The following is a 26536-nucleotide window of genomic DNA, read 5'->3' as shown; positions in this document are numbered from 1 at the left end:
AATGTGCTGAAAGTTTTAATAGTAATGCCTTTAGTTTAAGACCCCAACTGAAATGTTTTATAAAATGATTATTTTGTAATTTGCGATTTGAAAAAATGGTTTTATAATTGCAACTGTGGTATTTACAGTAGTACTGGTACAGTTTGTGGGGTGCTTTTATGAGTGCTAAGAGAGGGGAGATGAAGAAAGTGGGGATTTGAAGTGGTGGAAGGAAAAATGTACGATCAACATCACTAATTTTGTGAACACCAAGGAATCTACTACTTTTTTTTTTTTTTTTGTATACTTCCATTTATATAAAGCTTAACACTCGATGAGCCTAGTCTATGAAGTTAGAAATCAGAATACTATTTACCCTCACGGGTGTGGGGTGTTGCTGGAAAGGGAGAACGATGGGGCTCTTGTGGGGCTGGTAATAGTCTGTTTCTTTCTTTCTTTTTTTTTTTTTAACTCTTTATTGGAATATATTTGCTTTACACTCTTGCACCTGTCTCTGAGGTACACCAAAGTGAATCAGCTGCATCTACACACATATCCCCATATCCCCTCCCTCCTGCGACTCCCTCCCACCCTCCCAGTCCTGGCCCTCCAAGGCATCTCCCATGAAGTTGATCTCCTTTTATTATACAGCAACTTCCCACTAGCTATCTCTTTTACAGCTGGTAGTGTAAATATGCCTATGCTACTCTCTCACCTCGTCCCAACTTCACCTTTGCCCCTCACCCCAGCCCCATGTCCTCAAGTCCATTCTCTACTTCTGTATCTCCACTTTTGCCTGTCACTGGTTTCATCAGTACCATTTCTTCTGATTCCATATATATGTGTTAGCATACAGTATTTGTTTTTCTCTTTCTGGCTTACTTCACTCTGTATGACAGACTCTAGGTCTATCCACCTCATAACATATAGTTCAATTTCATTCCTTTTTATGGCTGAATAGTATTCCATTGTATATATGTGCCACATCTTCTTTATCCATTCATCTGTTGATGGGCATCTAGGTTGTTTTCATGTCCTGGCCATTGTAAATAGTGCTGCAATGAACATTATGCTACTTGTTTCTTTTTGGATCATGGTTTTCTCTGGGTATATGCCCAGGAGTGGGATTACTGGGTCATATGGTAGTTCTATTTTTAGTTTTTTAAGGAACCTCCAAACTGTTTTCCATAGTGGCTGTACCAGCTTACAATCCCACCAACAGTGCAGGAGAGTTCCCTTTTTTCCACACCCTCTCCAACATTTATTGTCTCTAGATTTTTTGATAATGGCCATTCTGACTGGTGTGAGGTGATACCTCATTGTGGCTTTGACCTGCATTTCTCTAATAATTAGTGATGTTGAGCATCTTTTCATGTGTTTGTTGGCCTTCTGTATGTCTTCTTTTCTACTACTTTTTGACATCTGGTACAAATTGAAAAGCAATCTTAAATTTTGTCTCAGACTATTTATCAAAACATATTATACTACTTCTTTTTGCAAATCTTACTAATATAGGAGTTAATGGGTAACATCCAGACACCTCAAAGATAACTGTAATATCCACAATTGATGTTTGTCACTGATGGATTTTGTATGGTTAGTGATCTTTAAAGTATCTTAGGGCTTCCTAGGTGGCGCAGTGGTTAAGAATCTGCCTGCCAATGCAGGGGACACGGGTTTGATCCCTGTTCCAGGAGGATCCCACATACTGCGGAGCAACTAAGCCCGTGAGCCACAACTATTGAGCCCATGTGCTGCAACTACTGAAGTCCATGCACCTAGAGCCCATGCTCCGCAATGAGAGAAGCCACGGCAATAAGGAGCCCGCGCACCACAACGAAGAGTAGCCCCCACTCACCGCAACTAAAAAGAAAGCCCGCACACAGCAAAAAAGACCCAACACAGCCAACAAAATAAATAAATAAATAAAATTGAAAAAGTATCTTAGTGCTTTAAGATTTAAAACTTTAATAATTTTGAAAACCAAGAGGGATGTGTACATTCTTATGGCAAAAGAAGGTTTTTGTTAAGGCAATATGGGATTGAAATGTACTTTTCCCATGTTTACAAATACTTATTCACTTTGAGGAAATTCCAGTGTTAGCTCATAATTACAAAGATTCACTTTTCATTTATTCTGACATTAAGAAGCTGTAGTGTGTTTTTAAAAGAACTGCCTTTCCTTAATGTGTTTTCTTAAGAAAATTCTAAGAAAATTTCAGGCACAAAATTTTTGGTGAAAATAATACTTTCAATTGTTTAGTGTTTGCTTTTGACTGAATCCCTTGCCACTGTAAAACACGGTTCATAGTACTAAAAGCCTGTGGCAAATTACCTTATAAACTGAGTAATTGAAGTTGTTGCAAGCATTTTGCCTATTTAAATCCTATTTCTGTGCCTGTACGTATTCATAGATCTCTGCTTAAAGGACTATAATTGCAAAGGATCGAAAAGGCTTTACTTTGACTGACACAATTTCTCACATGTAAAAAGTAACTTGCAGACCTGTACCATGAAGCATATCCTGTCCTTTGATTGTCTTTTATTTTCCTCTTAGTAATGAAGTAAAATCTTACTTGGTTTTCCTTAGCCAGTCTTAAATTCAGTCTTTACAAAAGAGTTTCTGAAGTTTATGATTTGTCATATATTTGTATGTGTGAGAGAATTGAGGGAGGATAGATATAAGATAATTCAGAGTCTTGGATTTTGCAGATAGTATATTTTGAAGGTTCTTTTTATTATGTATTTTCCTTTTCTAAAAAGATTTATTTATTTATTTAATTTATGGCTGCATTGGGTCTTTGTTGCTGCACATGGACTTTCTGTAGTTGTGGCGAGAGGGGGCTACTCTTCATTGCAGTGCTCAGACTTCTCATTGCAGTGGCTTCTCTTGTGGAGCATGGGCTCTAGGTGCTCGGGCTTCAGTAGTTGTGGCACGCGGGCTCAGTAGTTGTGGCTCACAGGCTCTAGAGCATGGGCTCAGTAGTTGTGGTGCACAGGCTTAGTTGCTTCACGCCATGTGGGATCTTCCTGGACCAGGGATTGAACGCATGTTCCCTGCATTGGCAGGCGGATTCTTAACTACTGTGCCACCAGGGAAGTCCCTGTTTTTCTTTTTTTTAAGTTAACTTTAGATTTAGCCTAAAGCTTATAACTTTTTTTTTTTCACACCAAGGAAGCAGTGTTGTGATAAATAGTGCTATAATAAACAATGGTTGGTAAGTGGTTTACATGCTAATTTTATTTATTATTTGATCCATTGGAAGTATTTGGTAGAATTAGAATCAGGCCATATATTTTTAAACATAGTCACTTTGATGGACTATTTAAAACTTTATGAGACTAGGTTAATCTGAGCTTTGTTTAATGTAGTGATTGCCTCCCCTCTCTTCTTTCATATGCCATTAGGGAGGAAGGGAGTTACTGGCAAAGAATGGCTTAGGAGAAAAATCTTTATGCCATTTCTAAAGTGGAAACACAATGCATTTATATTTTGATTAGTATAAGGTAAATTTTTTAAGGCTATGATCATCTCAGAGAAAAACAAACAAACCTAAATACCAGGTCTCCATTACTGCCCTCCCTGATTTCTCTGAGTGATGGTCTAAGAGTTTTATAGTCATATGACTACCCTGAAAAATGTCAGGGACCTGGTGAAGTTGTAGGTAACTAGTGCATTGAGAAGCCTGTTAAAGGCTTCTAAATGCAGACAAAGCATTACTAATTGCTTTCAGGGTCAGTCTGTCTTTAGTTGGACCATGAAAGATTTAGCATGGCCCTATGGCAGCGTGTCTGCTGAGTGGAGACTCTTGTCTTTAAGAAAGGCTATCTGATATGCTAGACCGTTTCAGGTTGCCCCAGTTTACATGAATTTAGTCATTATTGCCAAGACTACTAAACCTCATTGTGACACAAATGATACTTCTAAATGGACTTGAAGACAAAGGCATTTTGACCTTGCATTGGGACATAAACAATGTTCATACAGCTTAAAATTTTTCTTTTTAAAATATGAAACAGAATACTGTGCTATTTGAAATTTCAGTTAAAAGATACATTCAATGGAATTACTTTTATGATCTCTAAGTGAACAGCACACCTGTCTTTCAATAAATTGAAATTTTTAATGTTTTCCCTCTTTTAAATTTACAAATGTGGCTGTTAAAGCAGTGGGGTACTAATGGCAGTAGTGACACAACTGAAACTTATGCTTTGGACTTAGACCAAGCAGTGCAATTAATTCTTGACCCTCACAGTTCCTAATATTCTAGGTTGAAGTTTCACTGAAACTGAAACTGCTTATTGAGACTTTGTGATAAAAGGTGAAATACTAGCTGGGTGGTCAAATATATTTTTACTCAAATAGGAGTCTGAATATTGTAGAATTGTAAATTTTAGCGCTGGTTGTGGCTATTCTTATTTTTCAATTTGAGATGTGATTTTTTTTTTTTTTCAAAAGCTTAGGCTGATACAGAAATTTTACACATGAGTAAATTTTTTCCACAGAATCACTATGTTGTAAAGTTGAAAGTACTCAAAATGTGAAACTTCTTTGGGCAGAGGTTTGTAAAGTGATAGATTTCTAACGTACCGTAGAACTTTTCATTGACTTTACATTGAAAATGTATAGTTTTATGCATGATAAAATTTTGTTATTTCTTCTACATGTTATTCTGACAAATAAACATTCTTTTAGTCTTGATATATGTTTCTTTTTTCTACACAGATTTATGAAAATATGCATCAGTTTAATACTGTCTTGGAATTCATGAGATGGAAGCATAGGTCAAAGCTGTTTGGAGAAAATTGGAAGTACAGTTTTATCTAGCCATATCTCTGAGGTAAGAAAAAGACTTTTAAGAAAATTATTAGAATAATATGAAAATTCTCATTTCTTAACAATTGAAAATAGTCCTTCTGTATTACCACTGCAACTTTATGTTAGCTTCTTTATTCTTTAATCACCTTCCTTATGAGTTCATAAGTATCAGTAGTTATATTTTTCTCTCCTTATAAGTGTGGAACCTCTTCAGGAGTAAAAAAGTATTTATTACTAACATAACTTTCTTTAATTATGGAAAATAAGCATTAAATGATGTATATAATTATTTCTTTCCTCTGATGATGACAGAACAGGTTAGAATGGAAGATTATATTAAAATGAATGTTTACATTATTCTGAAACTATCACATGTTTAGAATTTAGGGTAAAATTGTTACTTTGACTAATAGATCTTTGGAGGTAGAAGTGGGAACTGCAGTAACATCAGGGACAGGGAGAAAAAAAACATTCTAAGACAATATGTACAGAGAAATCAAGTTCATTATTTTCAAATCCATAGAGACTCAGATTATTGGGTAAAAGGTTTAATCCTTCAGGGATCTGTATTAAAAAAAAGAAAAAAAACAGAACATACACTTTTATGAAGCGGTCTATACTTTTTCCTCTTTAAATAGTAGGTTTTGCTCACTGCTTCTGCTTCCTTATAGCATTCATTCATCATCCTTCTGTCTCTTCCAAGCTGGTCTGTTTGCTCTTTTGAGAAATATTCATGACTTCTAATTGTCTTTTATTAGGTTTCATACTCCTTGATCACTGTAGTAGTTGCCATTTTTCCTTTCATGAAATGCTTTTGGCTTCCATGACCCTGTGCTCTTCTAGTTCTTCTTTAATTACTCCTTCAAAAATTTTTTTCTTTCTCCTCTGGTTTTTTTTAAAATTATAGTTGTCTTCCTGTGATTAAATAATGACCTTCCCTCAGGTTTTTATCTTTGAAATTCTTTTTTTTTTTTAATGTCTTTCCTAATCTCTTGACTTCAGCAGTTACCTCGAAAATGATCTTGCTCAACTTCATATCTCTACTGTGATACTTTTCTAAGCTTTGATGCATATTTTCAACTTCTTGCTTCACATCCAGTGTCGCCACTTCTGTTACTGGACCTCTTTGTCACCTATGCTCTAAGTCTCAGTGCTGAATCTGATCCCTCACCTTTTCCTTCCTACTCTTAGTAAGAGATTGAGTCATATCAGTTTTACCTTGATAATATATCATGAATGTTTTCATTATCTCTTTTCTAATCCCCTCATCGTCATCCAAGTTTAAGTTCTTATATCACACTTCACCTGAAATATTGCAGGACTCTCCCCCACTTTGTGCCTCTCCTCACTCTTTTCCATTTATGCATTGCTACCAGCTTAAATTTTCTAAAAGGTAATTCTGTATGTGCTGTCAGTAACTCTTTGTTAGCCTACCAAAGTAAGGACAAACTCTTCTAATAAAGTCTCTCAACAGTGTAGCATTAAGTGAGTGACAGCTTTGCTTGCATCCATCCATTTTTCTCCCTTTAAACACTTACTAAATACCTACTCTATGCCAGGCACTGTGTTAGGCACTGAGAATATGAAATGTTTGGTAGAACGATTTCCTTACTTTACTCTCAAACAATAATCTGTTTATAGATGAGTATACAAATAGTTAATGCAAGTGCAATTTGAAAAGTGCTATGTGAAATTGGAAAAGTGTATTGGTATCATCTAGAAAGGCTCCACCAACATTATTAGAGGAGAGAATTGTTAGGGAGGCTTCAGTTAGGAGATGGTATTTGAGTAGCTTCTTAAAGGATGAGTAGAAGATTGCTGAGTGTAATTGGGGGAGGCAAGAGAATTTCATGCATAGAGCCCAGTGTCAGCAGGGGAAGCTTGAAATATATAGAATGTGCAAAAGACAGAAGAAGTCATTTCGTATGGTTTGAATTCAGGATGCGAGAGAGGGTTTGAGGGACAAGCCTGGAAGAGAGCTTATTTGTGAAGAACTCTGGATGGCATGTTAAGGAGTTCAGGCTTTTGTGAGTAGTTGGCAGTCTTTGAAAAATTTTAGCAGGTATTTAGGATCATAATCATGTTTTGTTACAATTAATATGGCAGTGATGTGAATGATAGTTTGGAAGGGAGATACCAAAAGCAGAGAGACAATTAGGATACTCTTAATTGTTTCAAGCAGGAAATAATGAGACTCTTGATTAAGGTAGGGATCAAATTACCTGAAATTATGAAAATCTTCAAGCATTGATTATTTAGCAAATATTTTTCTTCTTTTATACCCCTTGCATGTATGATACTCTTCAGCCGATGATTTGAAATTGCCCTGTGTTTTTTGTCCCTTCTGCTTGTATTATGTTTTTCTCTAGGTGTGTTTTCCCTCTCTTTTTCTAGTTTAAGGCCCCAGAACACTTATTTTTGTCCTACAGAATATTACTTTTTTTGGTCCGTGTTAAACTATGTAACAAAAAGTCATAAAGAGGGAAGCAGAAAGTAAAGAACATGGTCCCCAACCTCTGCTTATAGTCACATCAGTAAGTAGGTATATAAGTAATACGAGTAACGATAACCAGCATCGCCAGGTAAAAGTGATAAATGCCAAAGGAGTCATTTATTGCTTCTAGTCAGAGTTCTGTAGCACTGAGAAGTACAGACAGGATATAGAAGAGGTTATTTGAGCTGGGTTTTGAAAGATGAGTAGAATTTGGTAGATAAAGAATTAAAAGATATTTCTGGAAAAGCTGATTGATAGAAAATGAATATTTCCATAGGTGTGTAGAAGAGGTCTTGGAGAGGGTAGGAAGTATGACATAAAGAAAACTGTATTTTAGGGGAATTACTCTGATGTATGAACAAACATCATTAGAGAAATAGAGTGAGGAGTTAGGGAGCATGGGAGGTTATAGGAGTAGTTAGGCTTGAGGTGATCAGAATTCAGTCAGGGTGGCGATAGTGGAAATGGAAAAGAAAGACTAAATGGAGTAAGTATGTTGTGAAGGAAGAAGGGACACTAATTTGTGACTAGATGTTGAAAAAAGATGATGATGCCTGCATTTTTTATCTGGATAGCAGCGATAATGTTGGGCATCGTTAATTGCAAACATAAGTAATTCTTCAGATCTAGTTGAATCTGAGTTTTCTAAGTTTAAAGAAACGTTAAAGTTGATCTGCTGTATTGTTGGTCTCCTCATTTGTTTACATGCAACAGATATTTTTGCATATTGTTTTTCAAGCCTTAGCATACTGAGAAGGAGCTATTGTGAAGAAAGCAAAGTATTGACTCTTTTAGAAGAGTAGTTTTTAGAGAAATAAATCCTATTCTCATATTTATCTTTTTGTTATTCTTTTAAATGCTATTTAAGATTTAGTAAAATTTAAGAATGTTTAAGTTATGTCTGCAGGTGTAATTGTGACACTTACTGAAAGATGATATCTCATTGAATAGAATTATTGTTAAATGAATGGAGACCTGTGAAGACACTCATTAAGCAGAATTTGATGGTTCTGCATTAACAAACATACATTAGTATGATAGTGTCCTTAGAGAAGTACCTTATAGTGAGGTAGAGTTACCTCAGAATATAAAACCAACTAGTTTTAATGCTTTTATTAAAGTTCTTTTCAACTCTTAATTGATGATTGATTCAGGACTGCAATATTCAGAAATATTTCAACACTGTATGTTGAAAATAAAGTAGTCACTATTTGTTTCGTAGTTATACATTGTGTAAAATTGGAAAACACATTATTGAGAAAGGAAACATCACATTAAGAAAAGGCTTTATGATGAAACTATTTTCAAGTTATTTCCTCTCTAACATAAATCTGGTTAAGCTCTCAATTAATTAACATTTGTACTATATATATTTGTGTGTGTGTGGGTATAAATATGTATGTATATACACTTTTTAAGATCCCCTCTATCATTCTTATCTCAGAATAGTCACAACAGTGTTTCCCAGCATGTGGAATGTGTATTACTGGTAGTGTTCAGAATGATTTTAGGTGGCACACAGATGAATCTATAAACTTTTTCATAGTTATATATTTATTTTGATAACCTCCTATTCATGACAAGTAATATTTAACGTAGTGACCACTATGTTCACCTTTATTTTCTCTCTCTTTTTTTTTTAAATAAGATGGGCTTTTTTTGTTGTTTTTTGCTTGTTTGTTTTTGTTTGTTTTTTGTTTTTGCTGTGTTGGGTCTCCATTGTTTCACATGGGCTTTCTCTAGTTGTGGTGAGCAGGGGCTACTCTTCGTTGTGGTGTGCGGGCTTCTCTTGTTGCGGAGCACAGGCACTAGGCACTTGGGCTTCAGTAGTTGTGGCTCACAGGCTCTAGAGCGCAGGCTTAATTGCTCTGCAGCATGTGGGATCTTCCTGGACCAGGGCTCAAACCCGTGTCCCCTGCATTGGCAGGTGGATTCTTAACCACTGTGCCACCAGGGAAGTCCTTTCTGTTTTGAATTCTGGTTCAGAAACTAGAGTCAATCATACCTTCAATATATGGCAGTAAAATTACTATCTTTGTTCTTTATAAGGCCTTTGAGTTGATATATTTTATTTTGTCTTCTTTATTCTTGATCTCCACTCCCATTTTCCTTTCCTTCTGCCGTAGGGAACCATTCTAATTTGTTTGCTGTGTATCTTTGAATGAATGTGTCTTTATAAAATATAGTGTTGTTGGTGTGAATGTGTTTAATTGACTTAATTAGACTTTGCTACAGATATTCTGCCCTTTTTTCCCCACTGTTTTCTTCAACACCAGAAAGTTTTCTCTTCATGTTGCTGTGCACATGCTTACTTTTTGCTTCTAACTTATGTTTAGGATCTCATAGTGTACTGTACTACATTCTTCTACTTAGAGGCAGCACACTCTTCTTAAAAGCACAGGCAGTGGAGTCAAGTTGCTTCAGTTTGACTTCTAACTGCACCACGTCTTAATTTGGGTTTCTTTGAAAGTGGAGCCTGACAGAGGGGCTTGTGGCTTGGGTAGTTTATTTGGGAGATGATCCAAAGAAGCAGAAATGAGAGAAGGGGAAAAGTGAGACAGAGAAGAAAGTTACATAAAGCGTATTAAGGAGCTAGTTCTATCACTGTGAGCAACTGAGATTCAGTTCCCCTCGGGATCCTCTGAATGCGCCTCAGCATTGTCCTACCAAAGGACGGGAACTTGGGACATTTATCCACTGACTTTCATCTTTTGTTAATTGAGGGTGGCTCCTGGACCTTTAACTCTAGCACTTGTGTGGTTGCACCTATATCCTGCTGAGCCGTCATCTTTGGGTTTGGAGGAAACCCTGAGGAGCAAAACAGAGCAATACCTTGGCTCACACTTTATGTCAGATGCTTTTGAACAGTGCATAGATCTGTCCACTGTGGCTATAATGAGAAAAGGTAGGCTGAGCACCACAGGTGTCTGCCACCTCTTTTATTAACTCAGATTACCTTGTGTTCTGTTAAGTCTACTCTGTCACAGACCCTTCAGAGTGGTAGCTGGTTGTAATTGCTAAAAGCAGTCTCTAAAACAGGAGGGTTAGAGGAGCATGCTGTAGTCCCTTCTGCTGCAACTGGTCCTGAGGCCGTAATTGATTGTGTAATCTGTGGGATAGTGGTGCTGTCCATGGGGTATACTGGAAGGCAGACCCACATCTGGGGTCAGTGTCAGTTCTGCACCTGCATGTGTCAGTTGGCATTCCACAGCAGCAGTAATTAGGTCACCTGCATGAGAAGGAAACCATGCTGTTGGGCCTGGGTAAAGCCTTCCTTTCTGTCACTAGGGCTTCTCCATTCATGGCCCTGATGCTTAAGCACTGAGGTGGCCAAGAGCAGAAGCTGGCTGAAGCCCACTGACGGGTGACTCCATCTGTAGTTCGGATGCAGTTAAATGCTCCTTCCCTCTTGGTGCTTTGTGGTGGGCATTTACATAAGACATAAAAGATTGGCACTTTGTGCTGACTCCCATAGAACCATCAACATGCCTCTTCTTCAGATTCTTTCTCTTATATTCCAGTTTTGCTCCTTCTATCCCCCTAACCAGTCAGCCATACCATTTGCTACTCCCAAGGAGTCTGTGTATTTCCTTCTCTGGTCACTTCTCCCTTCACCATACCCACTGAGAGAATTCCTGCCTCATCATTGTCTCTCAGAGCCATCCAGATAGGGCTGTAGAGCAGTAGTAATGCATTTTTTATTTCTGTTAACCAGGCCCCAGGTTTTTCTTTTTTGTCATTGGTCACCAGGAACCTATCATAAAGTCATTGGTGTGAGCAGAAGTAAAGATATCAGTATGATAGAGGTAGGTGACATGAAGTTCTGGGCTACCTCTTGTAGTTTACTAGTACCTTTTGGACCTGCCTAGGTCCTGTTACCTCACGCAGTGGATTGCTGCTGCGCCTAACCTTGTGACTTGGTGGATCACGATGGGTAGCTCTGGTCACTAAACCTTAATGTTTCATTGTTGGGAACTCTGCTAGGGCCCAGTATCATGCCAGGAGCTACACTTTTCATACAGTGTTGTAGAAGTTATGTGCTTGCTTCAGAAAATCTAGAGGTCTGTGCCACAACTCTCCTGTTGGAACTTGCCAAAGAATTGACGTGGCATCTGTTTACCACAGATGTCTCTAATACCTTTGCATGTGAGCATCAGGGCAGCTTGCACCAGAGCTTGATATGCTGAGAGCCTCTTCCCCTGTAGGTCCTAATCAAAACGGGCAGCCTTCTGAGTTATTCAGTCTCTTTTTTTAATTTTAAAAATGTTAAAAATGTATCAGTCATCTTTCATTGGGCATTAATTCTCAATTAGGATGTAAAAGGATTCAGCAGAGATCAGGTTCTTCAGAGAGAGGTGCAGGGCAAAGGTGGTCATGGTAAGGGATGCAGAGTGCACCCTTCACATGAGGCCCTCATCAGTAGTTCTTGCATAGCTGTTCATGTTTGAGTTCCTTGTAAGAAATGCAGTAGTTGAAAAGCATGTCAGCTGCCAGCACCATAGAGACACCAAGGGTACTCCCTTTGTTTATATTGACGTATTTATTGTCATACTGGTAGTAACCTCTTTGAAACGCTCTGACGATGCCTTTGGGGGTGAAATCTTGCATCAGTATCCAGTTTGGCAACTCCTTTATTGTGACATCCATGAGTTTCTTCTTCAGTGGTACAACTAACAACATCTTGGTGTCTTGGGTGTTCATTCACCCAATCTTTTCTAATAGTTCCACTTAACGAGAAGCCACCTGTTTTGATTTTCAGCTTAGCCTTCCCTTCATTTGCTGAATTCCTTTTAAATGAACTGTATTTTTTTATGCCCATTCCAGGGCTTTGGTTTTCCTAAGCACTCATTTAATTCTGGTTGTAGGCATATTATTCAGTGGCAAATCAATAGGCATGAAAGGCAGAGTTGTTTCTGTCCTGTGGACTGATAACAAAGGGGCCAGCAAATTGTTGCCCATTTCTTGAAGCTCTGGGAGGAGTTGTCAGTGCTTCCAGGCACTCCCAACTGCAAGACCTGTTGGCAGTGTGGCCGATGACAATTGTTTCTAGGTCTGTTGAGATCTGTTAGATGGAGCAGCCTTTTGAGGGTCCTGCGTTGCAGTAAAGCAGTTACAGTGCCAGGCTTGAAGATGAGCTTTACCTTGTCTATTGGCCTCTCCTTGGACTCCGCTGAAAGTGTATTCCCACACCTACTGTCTTCTTTAGAGAAACCTAGAACTCATGGTCTCAGAAACATCCTACAGGCCTTGCCCTCAGGCTCCTTGGTTATTGTGCTACACCTGAAAGGGAGACAGAAAGTTTACTCCCTTCAATTCAGACTGCCTCCTCATAACTAAGATGCCTTTATTCTTTTCTTAGTTTAAGTTTGATGGATATTCTCCTTGCTTTCTTATTTGATCATTCTCCAGTTTGGATGCTTTTAGATTTAGGTGGTGGTTTGTGTTATTGCAGCTGCATATGATACTGTGAGAAGAACATGCCACAAGATTTCCAGTAGCATCTTTTCATATTCTCCAGTGACATTTCAATTCCTGTCTTTATCCTCCATCCTAATACTTCTCTCCTGTTCTACTGTCTTACATTTTCAATAGTTTCTAAGGCCCAATCTAGGTGTCTCAGATAGAAATTCTGGTTTAACTTCTGAGCTCATCTACTTCTTATCTTTTCATCCTTTCTTCCTTTCCTCCTTCCCTTCCTCCCTCCTATCCATTTTTTTGTGGGTTAAGGGCTAGAGGAGGTCTAATTGTCTCTTTTCAGAACAATTTTTTAATTTTTCAAACATTACATAAATGAGACATGAATAAGTTCTTATATACAGTTTTGAACAACATGCACCAAAGCCTAAAGCCCTCTTCACCACCCACACCCCATTGCCCTCCTTACCACGCTCCCCTCCACCCCATTTGCACCTCACTGACCTTTATGTTATAGTCAGGTTATTGATTTGGGGGATTTATTTTGATAAAATTAGGCATAATAAGAATACTTGGCTCATAAATTTAGTGTGAGGATTAAATGAGTTAATACATGTCAAGTATGTGTAACATGTTGGATTTCTTACTTCATAGTATAAGAAAGAAAAAGCTAATAAACTTAGAGCAAAGATAATTCAAAATATGAAATTAGCCAGAAATATTTTGGGGAAAAGGGCTTTTGAGTATACTAAGGTTCCCCGTTTCATGACTGGGGTCTTAATTTCTTTTCTCTAACATCTAGAAATCACCAGAGGGGTGGTGATTTGGGGAGCGAAGTTCTTGAGCTAGTACTTGGATTGATGGGTTAGTAGTAGCTGGCTATAATTTTAAGATTTGGAGATACATTTGTAGATGTTAGTATACTTATAAAGAACTATTAGAGTTTATTATGTGATTTTATAGTTAATTTAACTCCCCAATTATGTTTCTCTTAAGATATTAATATTGTTTTTATTCATTTCATTCACTTATTGAACATTTATTGTTTTGTTTAGTAACATGCTACAAAATAGAGATTACAAGGGCTACAAGATAAGTCAAAAAAAAATCGCCTGACTAAGCATTATGCGAGGAGCGGTCATGTCTGTTTCATTTACTGTTGTATAATCAGTGTGAAGCACATACCAAGTAATTAATAAATACTTTATGAATGAGTGTTAGTCAAGAGCTAAGGCGCAGCTATGGTTCATGTTCTGGGTACACTAGAAGTACAAAGATGGGCCAGATCACTCAGCCTGATGTGTAGGGGTCAGGGATTGCTTACCCTGCTGATGCAAAGATCAAGTCTGAAGAGTGAATTGTAGTTAACTTCGTGAGAAACAAAGGGAAGAACAAAAAGGGTGAGCAAAGGATGGGAGTCCAAAAGGGATGCCTGTAAATATAGAGACTTCAGTGATTTCAGTATAGTTGGATCACTGTAAAGGTATAAAGAGTGAGTGGGGAGATGGTGTTAGAAAGCCTGGCGCAGGCCTGATCATAACAGTTCTTCTTATGTCTTGGTAACTCTGTCCTATGAAATGAGAATATTTGTAGATTTTTTTTAAGCAGGGAGCATGACAAGGTCATTTAGTTTTAGAAGTTAGGTTTGGTTTAGAAGTTAGCATTTTATTAAAAGTGATCATTTACTGCACTGTACAGCAAGTTCTTATACAGTTCAAATGATGATATCTGCTATACTTTTTGTCAACAAATGCACTTAAGTTGAAACTGAATAACAAACAGTATGTACAGACAGACACACATTTGGAAACTTAAAAACCTACCTCTGTAAATCCCTCAGGTCAAAAATAAAATGATAATGCAAGTCAGAAAACACCTAGAACCAAACAGTAAAGAAAATTAGGACTTATTAAACTTGTGTGACATGTTGAAGCCTTACATAATCGTATTAAAAGATTAAAAATATTAAGATGTAAGCACCTAAATTAAATTAGGAAAAGAACAACAGAATAAATTCAAGTGAAGTAAAATAGATGAAAAGACAAAAGCTAACACTTGTAGAGCACTTGTTATATTTACCAAGCACTGTTCCATGTGCTTTACAAGAATTATCTCATTTAATCTTTGCAGCAACCCTGTGAGGTAGATAGTGTTATTATCCCCACTTTTACAGATGAGAAAACTGAGGCACAGAGAGAAACTTATCTATGCTTCTAGCTAACAAGTGATAGAATTGGGGTTTGAAGTTGATGGGAAAAGTTTTGTTTTGTTTTTTAATGTACGATGGAGAGAATTAATATAGCCAAAAGTTGGTTTCTTGAAAAGGCTGTTAAAATAGACACACCATATGAATGACTAATCAAGAAAAACCCAGAAAGCACCAGTAGTTATTTGGGAATGGAAAGGAGGACATAACTTCAGATATAGAAGAGATTTTTTAAAAATAGGAGATACCTTGAATAACTTTATGCCTATCCATTTTATAATTTGAATAAAACAGCACTTTAAAAAGTGTGACTTAATAAAATTGATTATGGCTAAATAGAAAACCTAGATATTTCTGTAATTATTAGAGAGTTTTAATTTGTAGTGAAAGATCTGCCTCTTCCCATATATTCACAAATAAGCCCTTGGATCAGATGATTTTAAAGTTGAGTTCTATAAAACTATTCATATGGTAGATAGGTCCAAATTTACACAGACTGAGAGAATAGCAAAATAAGGAAAGTTCCTCAGCTTATTCTGTGCGAGTAGTATACCCTTGATACTAAAACCAGACATGAGGAAAAAATTATAGGTCAGTCTTTCTTATGGACATAGATATAAAACCTAATAAGATGTTAGCAAAACAAATCCAGTGGTGTATTTAAAGATGATCATGTCTACAGTACTGCAATAAAGCTGTGACACTGCCTACCCAGACTCCACAGCTTTAAGGGCACAGTCCTCAACAAGACTGCCCTCACTTGAGACGCCAGTCACAAGTTTGGGGGTCTCCAGGCTACTCACACTTCTAACTGGCTGCAAATCCAGGAGGATTCCCATGGACCCCCCCCCCCCAATATTGACAATTCATTTATATAACTCATAAAACTTAAGAAAGTGGCATACTTGTGATGATAGTTTTATAATATAAAGTATACAGATTGGGAACAGCCAAATGAAAGAGACACACAGGGTGGGGTCGGAGAGGGTTCTAAATGTGGAGCTTCCATGCCCTCTTCCCCTGGAATCAGGGTGTGTTTTCCTGGCAGCATATCGATATGTTCACCAGCCAGGAAGCTTATCTGAGCCATGGTGTGCAGTTCTTATTGGAGTTTCATTATGTAGGCATGATTGAATAATTGGCCATGTGATTGAACTCAGTCTTCAGCCCTATTCATACTCCCTGGAGGTTGGGCTGGCTCAAAGCCCCAACCCTCTTCTAATCACATCACTGATCATTTTGGTGACTAGCCCCTATCCTAAGTCGTTTATTAGCATAAACTCAGGTGTGATCCATGAGGCTTGTGACTTACAAAGACACTCCTGTTACCCAGGAACCAGACACAGAGACCAGACAAAATATTTACTATTTAATGATAAAAAAAAGGAATTTGTCCTAGAAATCCAAGTATGTTAGTGCATTAATTATTGTTGCTGCATAACAGTTCATCCCAAAATGTAGGGACTTGAAATAATGAAAGCTTAAATGAACTTACAGGAATTCAGGAGCAATTTACTGGGTGGTTTTGGTTCCGGATATTTTGTGACATATATATTATATGTCAGCAAAAGCTGCATTCATCTAAAAGCTTGACTGGAGGATAATCCACTTCCAAGATGGCACATTCTCAGGGCAATTGACAGGAGGCCTCTGTTCCTCACCGCATGAGCCTCTCCGCAGATTCCTTGAATATCCTAACACTGTGGCAGCTGGCTTTCCCCAGGATAAATGATCCAAGAAAGAGAGCAAGGAGAAAGCTGCATTGCCTTTCAAGACCTAGTCTCAGAAGTCATACTTTGTCACTTTGACTTTATTCTGTTTGTTAGGAGGGAGTCATTCAGTCTGGCCCACTCTCAAAGTAATTAGGGTCCACCTCTTGAGAAGAGGAATATGAAAGAATTTGTGAACATATTTTAAAACTACCACAAATGGCTTACTCTTTAAGAGAACTCTTAGGGACTTCCCTGGCAGTCCAGCGGTTAAGACTCCCCCTTCCAATGCAGGGGGTGCAGGTTCAATCCCTGGTTGGGGAGCTAAGATCCCACATGCCTCAGGGCGAAAAAGCTAAAACATAAAACAGAAGCAATATTGTAACAAATTCAATAAAGACTTAAAAAAATGGTGTACATCGAGGCTTCCCTGGTGGCGCAGTAGTTAAGAATCCACCTGCCAATGCAGGGGACAAGGGTTTAATCCCTGGGCGGAGAAGATCCCACATGCCACAGAGCAACTAAGCCCTTGCGCCACAACTACTGAGCCCACACTCAGCAACTACTGAAGCCCGTGCACTAGAACCCGTGCTCCGCAACAAGAGAAGGCACCACAATGAGAAACCCTGACGCCGCAGTGAAGAGAGTAGCCCCCGCTCACCATAGCTAGAGAAAACCCGTGTGCAGCAGCGAAGACCCAGTGCAGCCAAAAAGAAAAATCAATCAATCAATCAGTCAATCAATCTTTAAAAAAAAAAGGTTCATATCAGAAAAAAAATCTTTAAAAAAAAAAGAGAGCTCTTATATGGATTATACTAATTAATTTATATATTAACACATTGAAGGAGGAAGCCACTGTGATTATATCAATGGATGGAGAAAAAGTACTTGATGAAATTCAACCCCATTTATTATGAAAACTCTTATTAGCAAACTAAGAATAGAAGGGAACTGTGATGTGATAAAGAATATCATTAAATTTATAATTAACTTAGTGAGAATTGATATACATGATCTTGAGGTTTTCTATACATAATGTGGTATATTTTTCCATGTGTTAAAGTTTATTCTGTATCCTTCAGCAGTATTTTAAAGTTGTCCTTATATCGGTGTTGTACATTTGGAAGTACAAAATGATACAGTCCCAGAGAGGGTTACTAATATATCTACCAGAACTACCATTAAACCTAGAATCCCAATTCTAGAAATCGATCCTTTAGAATTATTTACCCAAATAACAATAACAAAAGCATCTATTCAAGTTCATTTATTGCAGCATTGTTTATAATACCAAAACCTAGGAACAACTTAAAATATCTATCAACATGAGAATGGATAAATACAGCTATAAAATGTAAAATATTGATAAAATGGACCACTATATAGCAATGAAAATGAATTAAAAGGAACTATATGTATCTGTGATGGAAATCACTCATAGTTGAGTGAAAAATAAGCAAATTATAAAATATACATATAGAATGATACAATTTTTATACATCTGTAGCAAATTGAACAGTATGCAAAGCAGTATTGCTTGGGATATATATCACATATAGTATAAAAACATGTAAAGACATGAGTGGTAAGAACCACAATCAGTGTAATGATTCTCTCAGAACCAGGGAAAGTGTGAAGCTTCAGTGGTATTTGCCCTGCTTTATTCAACACCTAGGTAATTCTTAGGTGAAGTCTTTGAGGCACTATATTCAGTGAGTGTAGTTCATAGACTCATAGGATATGCAGATGAGGAAACTAAGGCCTGGAGAGGGAAATGAGTGGGCCAAGATCAGCTAGCCAATTAGGCAGAATTTGCAACTCAATCCTAGGTCTCCTGGCTCTAAGACTGTGTTACTTACAATCCTTTCTTTAATAAAAATGTAAGTTGATAAGTATTTAAACTAGGAGCTGAAAGAAAGATACTAAAAGGGAAAAAAGGACAAGTTAATGTCAAGTCTGCCACAGAATTTCTTCATGAAAGCACTCTAAACCAGCACACTTTAACCTAAGAGATGTTTTGACAGACTAAAGAAAATAAAATGGAGATGCTTCATCCAAAAGGGGGAACTCTTCATGGATTTCCAGGCGTTTCACATTAATAAGCCCGAATTTGTGATCTTAAGTGTTGTTTCTCAGACCTATAGGTTTGCAAGGTTTAGTTTCCTATAGTTTGTGGTTCCTGCTTGTCAGGGAAGAATTGTTAGCAATCTGATTTTAACACCCTCTGGTCTTATTCAGGGCCTTTGGTGACTTACAGTTTACATACAAATATTACCTTTGAACCTTTACTTGTGTCTACTTACTGAAAGATTGCATTTGAGTTTAGATAGTGCTTTCAAGTTCCCTTTGTCAGACCACATTGTTTGTACCAAAGAAAGGACTGTATTTTCTTTTTGTCTGTGGTTATTTCCAGAATTATTTAACTTGCTGTAACTATGTGGTACTGTCAGAATACAACACAAACCATTGTTTGCCTTAAGCAATATTTTAGATCATGAGAAATAATGTTTACTTATACATGTCTTTCTTAAGACCTTTTAATTTATATCTCAAACTTGAGTATATCCAGTGAAAACAGTGGGAAAAAATTTTTTTTTACTGGATCTTGACAGAAGTCAGGGCTCAAAGTGAGCAAAAGGAAGTGGTGTGGTTTTTCTATCATTTAAGTCATGTTGAGATAAGGAAATGGAATAGTTTATTCACAGCAAAGCTCTTATGGGAAAGTCTTGTTTGTATATGAAAGTAAAAGGAATTGGCATAACGTTTTAATTCCTTCTGCTATACGCAATCATTCCCTCAGCAAAAATTTGTTTAGTACCAACTATGTGCCAAGCACTGTTCTAAGTGCTAGAAATAGAGTGAAAAAGTAGACTTATATACCTGCCCTTATGCAGCATACATTCTGGAGCAGGTGGTAGGCAATAAACAAAACAAATAGTAAATTACATATTAAATTACAGGGTGACAAGTGCTAAAGAGAAAAAAAATATCAGGGATGGAGGATGGGAATGCCAGGGATGCGGATGGGATTACAGTTTTAAATAGGATGAGTGGGAACACTAAATAAGAGAGGGATATTGTGTAAGCACTTGGAAGAGGTCAGGTAGCAAGTCATCCAGATGGATGTCTTGGGGAGGAATGCTATAGGCAGAGGAACTTGCAAGTGCAGAGGTCCTGCAGTAGGGCCATGCCTGACACGTTTGAGGAACCAGGAGGCCCATGCTGCTGAAGTGTAGGAATTGGAGTCTTGTTGGCCAGTGTAGACGTCAGCTTTTACTCTGAGTGAGTTGGGGAACCATTGGAGGGTTTTGAAAAGGGGAGTGATGTGATCTAATATGCTTTTTATCACCACTTTGGGTATGGTGTTGAGAACACATTGTAGGTGGATAAGGGTAGAAGCAGAGAGTCCAGTTCTAGGAGGTTTTTTCAGTGATTCAGGCGAAAGGTATTAGTAGCTTGGACCAGAGAGATAACAGTGGATGTGGTGAGAAGTACGTAGATTCTGGATATATTTTGAAGGCAGAACCAACAGGATTTGCTGACTCATGGGCTGTGGAGTATGAGAAGGAAAGAGGGAATTGCCAAGAATGACTCTAAGGTATTAGGCCTGGGAGACTAGAAGTAGAGAGGCTGTTACTTGTGGTGAGAAAGACTGAGCGTCTAGCAGATATAAGGGATAAGAGGAGAAAGACCAGGAGTGATAAATTATATAGCTGTTGATTACATAATTAAGTAAATTTTTATACTCTTTGAGCTATCTTAAAATAATTCTGTCTTGTACCAGTCATGTGTGTGTGTGTGTGTGTGTGTGTGTGTGTGTGTGTGTGTGTATGTGATCAAGTATCTGTTCTGAGATATTTGACATTACTCAAAGGTACTGATTTTATGCTGATCTATCCCAGAATACTCGTGTACCTTTTCCTTTAATCTTTGGTTATAACAGAAAAACTGACTCTCTGACCTAAAAAATAGGGAGAATTTATTGGCTGTTAACCAAAAAGTCCCTAAATAATTCAGATGTCAGGCAGGGCTGTTTGAGCAGCTCATTGATGGCTCCAGGGATCTGGCTTCTTTTAATCTCCTGACTCTGCCTCTGATTCCCTTTCTGGTCCCAACATAGCTGCAGCTGCTGTTTTCTTATTCATGTTCAATCTGAAAGAGTGACTTTGTCTCTGTAGGCCCAGCTGCAGTCCTTAGGCCATGTTAGTACAACTCACCCCTGAACTTTTCATTGTGGCATAGGAGATAGAATATGCTGATTGGTTTGGCCTAGGACAGAGCCTCTACTCCTGGAGCTTCAGGGAAACCTGTGTACACTGAATTTTTATTTTTATTTTTTATTAATTAATTAATTTTTAAATTAGTTATGTTTTATATGTATTAGTGTATATATATGTCAACCCCAATCTCCCAATTCATCCCACCACCCCTCTCCCCCTGCTTTCCACCCTTGGTGTCCATAAGTTTGTTCTCTACATCTTACACTGAATTTTTAAAAGTTGTAGATATAGAAAAAAAAAAGTGGCGAAAAATGGTTGATTTTTAAATTACTTTGCATTGCACAAGCACTGTGGTTGACACAGCAAGAATATGATTCCTTTTGTAAAGTGATCAAATGAGAAGGAAAAAAAGTGAAGTAAAAGTGAAGTTGCATTCAGATTAAGATAATTTTTCTTCTAAGAGGCTTAAAACTTTTTAGGCCTTGCTTTTTGAACATCTGGAACCTAAGAGGAGCCTTCAGATAATAATGGAATCTGGGAAATTCTCTGGCAGTCCAGTGGTTAGGACTCCGTGCTTTTGCTGCCGGGTCCGGGTTCTATCCCTGGTCAGGGAACTAAGATCCCACAAGCCTTGTGGCATGGCCAAAAAATAAAGTAAAATAAAATGGAGAATCTGATAGGTCGTTCTAGTCAAGAATAGATGTTTTTCAACAAGGAGAGCCCTGTTGGCATTTGGTTCAGACAGTTCTTTGTTTTGAGGGATCGTCCTTGCACACTGCATTGCATTTTCCATTTTGGTCCCTAGTCACTGTGTGTCCTGTCATAACCTAGTCATTGTTCCAACCAAAAAGTCACCTGTGTATTTCCAGATCTTCTTAGGGAGGTACAAACTTGCAGAACTTTGTGACTCTTTTTGAAAGGGTGTTATTTCATATTGAGAGCATAAATACAGATATACTTTGATTTGGTTTCCTGAGTGAAATATGAGTTTGTGTTTTGTTATTGAGTTCTGCTTTGACTTTTTCCCCTAGTTCTAGAAGTTAGATATATTCTCCTTAAAAATTGATTTAGCATTTGAATTAATTTTTTGGCCACAGGGATTTACTGAGTTAATTCCAAAAGTTTTTTTATTAAATGTAGTGTTGCTAAGGGAAAGAGAAATGTTTTGATAGCCAACTTTTGGTACTCTTTCAGGCATTTTGACTTGGGTCACATAAGTTAGAAAGACCAACCACTCTTGAACAAATTTCTAACTTCGATAGGTTAAAATTATTTGTGGTGAGAAAAGTGAAATGTACTGAGTCTAGAAGAATTCATTCCTAAAGTCAGAATGTCTTAGAATACTCTTTGAATATATATTAAAACACACTTTATATAGTAAGTAAATAAATTAAATATATATTAAATTAGGAAATGTTAGACCTCTGGAGAAATGAATATATTTAAGAACGTGTATGTGGTATGTGTGGATATAGTCAGTCACCCTCTGAGATCTGTTTTCTGAAAGTATTTGTATCAGTCAGGGTCCAGTTTGCTGGTTATTTTAACAGAGAGAATTTGGTGTAGGGATTTGACTACACAGGTATTAGAGGATTGAAAAAGCTAAAGGAGCACTGGGATTACACTGAAATGCTAATTGTGGGAAGCAAATACCACCCCTAAGAGGTTGAGGTTTCAGAACCTAGAAGCTTGGAGAAAGAGTGCTCCTGTGGAGCCCTGACCCAGTCATCTGTGGAGGGAGCTCAGAACCCAGCTACTGCCAGCACCCGAGGACCTGCTCTGGGCTCTTGAGGCGCTGGCACTCACACCCTAAGGTGTAGGCACCACTGGGTCTGAACAAGGGCCGTGAGGCTGGTTCTGGGAGTGTGGGAAGAAGCTGGGAACTGAATCTACTGCTGGGGCCATGGTAAAGGGTGTTGTTCAGGTAACTCTGACAGGAACAGCAAACAAAGTCAGGAAGATAAGAGTCCCTTCTTCCCTCCTCCAGCCTTCTCTAGTTCCTCTTTTGGCTGAACCTATCAAGGAGCCAGCTGGTAAAAGACTTGTAAGTGGTATCCCAGGTCAGCATCACCAAGCAGAGTGGTTAGGTTTTGTTTGTTTGTTTGGGGGCCGGGGGGGGGGGGGGTTATTATTTTGTTTTGCTGAAAAGCAGTAGAGTAATAAAGGGCACAGTAGTTTCTGGGGTTTTTGGTCATTACCCATCATTCCTGACTATGCAATAGTGAGTGGAATTTGGGCTTTCTCAGCAGCAGACTTGCCACTTACTGGTTGTGTGAACTTGAGCAAGTTTCTTAACTTTGCTGAGCCTCACTTTTTCCTTTCAGAGTTGTGCAGATGAAATAAAATCTTATGTGACTCAATAAAAAATAACGTCCTATTTCCCTTTTGATATACTTACTCATGTACTTACTGGGTAAAGGCACTTGGGAATAGAAAACCTGGGTTTTAGTTTTTCCTTCCAGTTACTAGCTGTATAGAATTCAAGAAGTTACTTTAGCTTTCTGAACCTGTCTTTTCTCTGTTAAAGTAGGAATAATTTTACTTACTGTAAGGGTCATATACATATGGTATAATGCATGTAAAACTAACTTGTAAATTATTAAGATGGTGATGTGCTAACATAAAGTTGCCACTAAATACTATATATGAGTTTCTCTCATTTAATTGGTACTAAAGACCTAGATGTGTCTCCTGCTAGACACTGAACTATTCACTAACCACATTATACTGATTTTATCTCTATAAAAATATTATGCAGAAACAAAGACAGTATTGTTTACCATTATTCATTAATATATCTGTAGGAATGACCAAATTCTGTTCCCTCCCAGGCATTTCTGCAACTACTGATTCACTTTACCTGTTTTTTTGTCATTTGTGCTTATTCCAGAGGAGAGACAGAAGAATAACACCCAGACCCCCTCAATTAACTGCTGGCATTAATAATCCCTTCTGAGCACTGATGTACCAAAGATGGGTATATAGCATAATCTAGTTCTAATTATTTGTGAGGTTTTTTTGTTTAATGTGATTAAACAAACAAAAAAAAAACTTAGGAGAAACTAGGTTAGTGAATTTGTAGTACAGAGTTGAATGGTGTTTTGAAAATAGATGATCTCTTGTTTTTTCAAATAGTTCATAAACCAAGAAGCATTTATTGTGCATCTAATATTGAGGCCCCTAGTGAGGGATATAAAACATCTAAGTGTATCAGCTATAATAATGGCGTACTAGTTTGTCTTGCCTCTCTGTTCCTGGAAGAATTTTACTTGTGTTGGGGAGAACAATTTCTTGGCACAGAAGGAAAGTGAAAGGTTTTGAATGAAGAGAGGGCAGTTGAGCAGAAATACAAAGGTTAAATGTGTTAAATTTGCTTTGAATAAATAATTGAGCATTGGGAAAGGGAAGGTCTAATCAGAAGGTATTTCAGGGGTGATGATGAAGTTAGTGACCTTAGGGAGGATGAAGACAAGACAGTTAGAAATGTCTTTATAAAGTGGAACTTCCCCATCCCTACTGCAGGTCAGAGTTTAGCTAGATGGTTGGTTCTCTTTGCTCCTTTTTCAAACTTTACAAAAGACCTCATTATGAATGTCTCGCCCATCACAAGTTCTCACAGCATGAACTCCAAGGCAGGCTTTTGGTGAGATTTCCTGTGTATTACCATAGATATACTCACATAACTATTTAAGTATGTTATTTTCTTAAGGGTTTATGTTTAGATTTGGGTGATTGTTTTTTACACTGATACAAAAATAACCTGAGTAGTGTTGCTCCATTTGTATGTGTATGTATCAGTTTAGGGATTGATGGGGGTGGACGTTGGAAACCGGGAAGGGATGGATGAGTTGCTTGTTAAAGGAAAAGACAATATTCTTATGCTAATCCAAGCTCTGGATCAGGAGCAAAGCAGCCGTGCAAACAATGGCTGTGGAGCCAGAAAGTCTGCAGTGAGTCCTTCTCAGAAAGCTTGTCAGACCAGGCGCCTGGAGCTGCCTAGGGGGAGGGACCCCTGGAAGGGGGAGTTTTCTCCTTACTACTTTATGGCGTTGGCAGTTAGCCAGCTTGTTGAAAATTCCCAAACTTCACTACTAGAAAGTAAAAATTAAGGGTGGGGGGCTTCCCTTAACGGGAAGAGAAAAGAATGACTTTAGTCTGTTTTTTCAGCTGACTTCAGCCTTTTCCTGTTTGTTTGTTTTTATCCTGATTGAACTATTGGTTTAGCTTTCTTGCTATTTGCAAAGCTTTAAAATGTTTTATTTAAAAATAATTTATATTTTATTGAGTAATGTTGTTGTAGTCTTATTTTCCTGAAAAAGAAGCCACCAATCTGCGTATATAGCAAAGAAAAGTAAATCTATTTAGATGCCTATTTGGACTATTTAATAATAGCTTTTAAATACTACGTCATTTAAAATTTTTGATCATGTAGCATTTCAAATGTCTGCATTTCCTTATATTCTTATCATTGCATGATCAGATATGTTTAATTTTAATATAAAAACTCCAATGATTTATTCTAGGAATTTAAAAATATTTTCTATTTTCAGATGTTAGAATTATAAAATACTCAATTTCAGGAATGGTTATAAAATAAGGTTACTATTTTTTCTATATCATGATTATAGAAACAGTTAATATGCTGGGACAAATAAAGGGAAAGTAATCAGTATTTCTGTTATTAATAACGACTGACATCTGTTATTTATTGAATGTTTAGTACTGAGATGCAAGGCACTAACTCATTTAGGTTAGTAATTTTGTCCCCATTTTGTAGCTAAGGAAACCGAGACCTTGATAGTTTGAGTAACTTCCTCGATATTACATAGCAAATAAATACTGGAGCTGATTTTGACATCAGAATTCACTTTCTTGGATTGCTATATATACATTACTAGTAAGAAAAAAAATCAAATTGTACACTTTAAATATATGCAGTTTATTGTATGTCAGTTGTATCTCAGTAAAACTTCTTAAAGAGAAAAACACAGATAACAATTAAAAAAAAAAAAGAACTTTCTTAAATTTAGCAGGATATTGTATGAAAAGTGCACTTACCTAGAACATGAAACTGATGTCATCTTTATGGAATCCATAGTTTAAAAGGGCAAATGTAACTGTATAGTGTGGAACTAGGGGCAGTTTTTCCCCCACAAAAAAGTGAGCCTTACTTGTTGAGATAATTTAAAAACAAAGGACATACTTTTCATTACTCCTTTGAAAGAAAGGTGTCAGTTATATTATCCCCAACTAGGGTTTGAACCCCGGCCCTCGGCAATGAAAGCACGGAGTCCTAACCACTGGATTGCCAGGGAATTTCCTATTTATCATACTTTTATTGTTATACTCTGACTTGACTATGCCTTCCTGACTTCTGTCTTTTGGTTGACTGTGTAAATATAACTTATAGTCATTTTGTTATTTCAGCATATTTCAACAAATTTCATATTATTTCAACAAATTTCTCAAAATGACTGTATTATAGCAGTGAATGTTATCTACTGCTGCCCAACAAATTACCAAAAAACTTAGCAGCTTAAAACATCCAACATTTATCATCTCATACATTTTCTGACCGTCAGGAGTCCACCAGAAGCTTAGTTGGATGGTTCTAGTTTAAAGTCTCATAAATTGTGATTAAGATGTCTGTGAAGCCACAGTTACTGGAAAGCTTCCCTGACACTGATGGGTCCA

At 37.4% G+C, this 26536-nt stretch overlaps 2 protein-coding genes across 7 annotated transcripts in view; one reads left to right on the top strand and one right to left on the bottom strand.

The window, feature by feature from the left end:
* BMPR1A (bone morphogenetic protein receptor type 1A) overlaps positions 1 to 26536 on the top strand; it is a 146524-nt gene that overhangs the window by 85923 nt on the left and 34065 nt on the right. For 5 of the 6 annotated variants that reach the window (XM_057734285.1, XM_057734281.1, XM_057734282.1 and 2 more), the window contains one exon: positions 4706 to 4820. The gene's annotated coding sequence lies outside the window, so the exon portion shown is untranslated. Of the gene's footprint in view, positions 1 to 4705; positions 4821 to 23936; positions 24486 to 26536 lie in introns of those variants that run through there. The other variant, XM_057734286.1, reaches the window with a different exon arrangement.
* On the bottom strand, positions 11709 to 11972 carry LOC130853097 (ATP synthase subunit f, mitochondrial-like). The gene has a single exon (XM_057734288.1). It carries the CDS (start codon positions 11970 to 11972, stop codon positions 11709 to 11711), a length of 264 nt encoding a protein of 87 aa, XP_057590271.1.

This window comes from Hippopotamus amphibius, chromosome 5 (assembly GCF_030028045.1).
Source record: "Hippopotamus amphibius kiboko isolate mHipAmp2 chromosome 5, mHipAmp2.hap2, whole genome shotgun sequence".
Classification (NCBI taxonomy): Eukaryota; Metazoa; Chordata; class Mammalia; order Artiodactyla; family Hippopotamidae; genus Hippopotamus; species Hippopotamus amphibius.
The sequence above is the reverse complement of the archived record's forward strand: the minus strand, read 5'-3'. Positions and strand labels throughout refer to the sequence as shown.

Excerpts from the sequence above, each read along its gene's own strand:
- LOC130853097 (XM_057734288.1), bottom strand. The coding sequence starts at position 11,972 with ATGTTGTTAGTTGTACCACTGAAGAAGAAACTCATGGATGTCACAATA.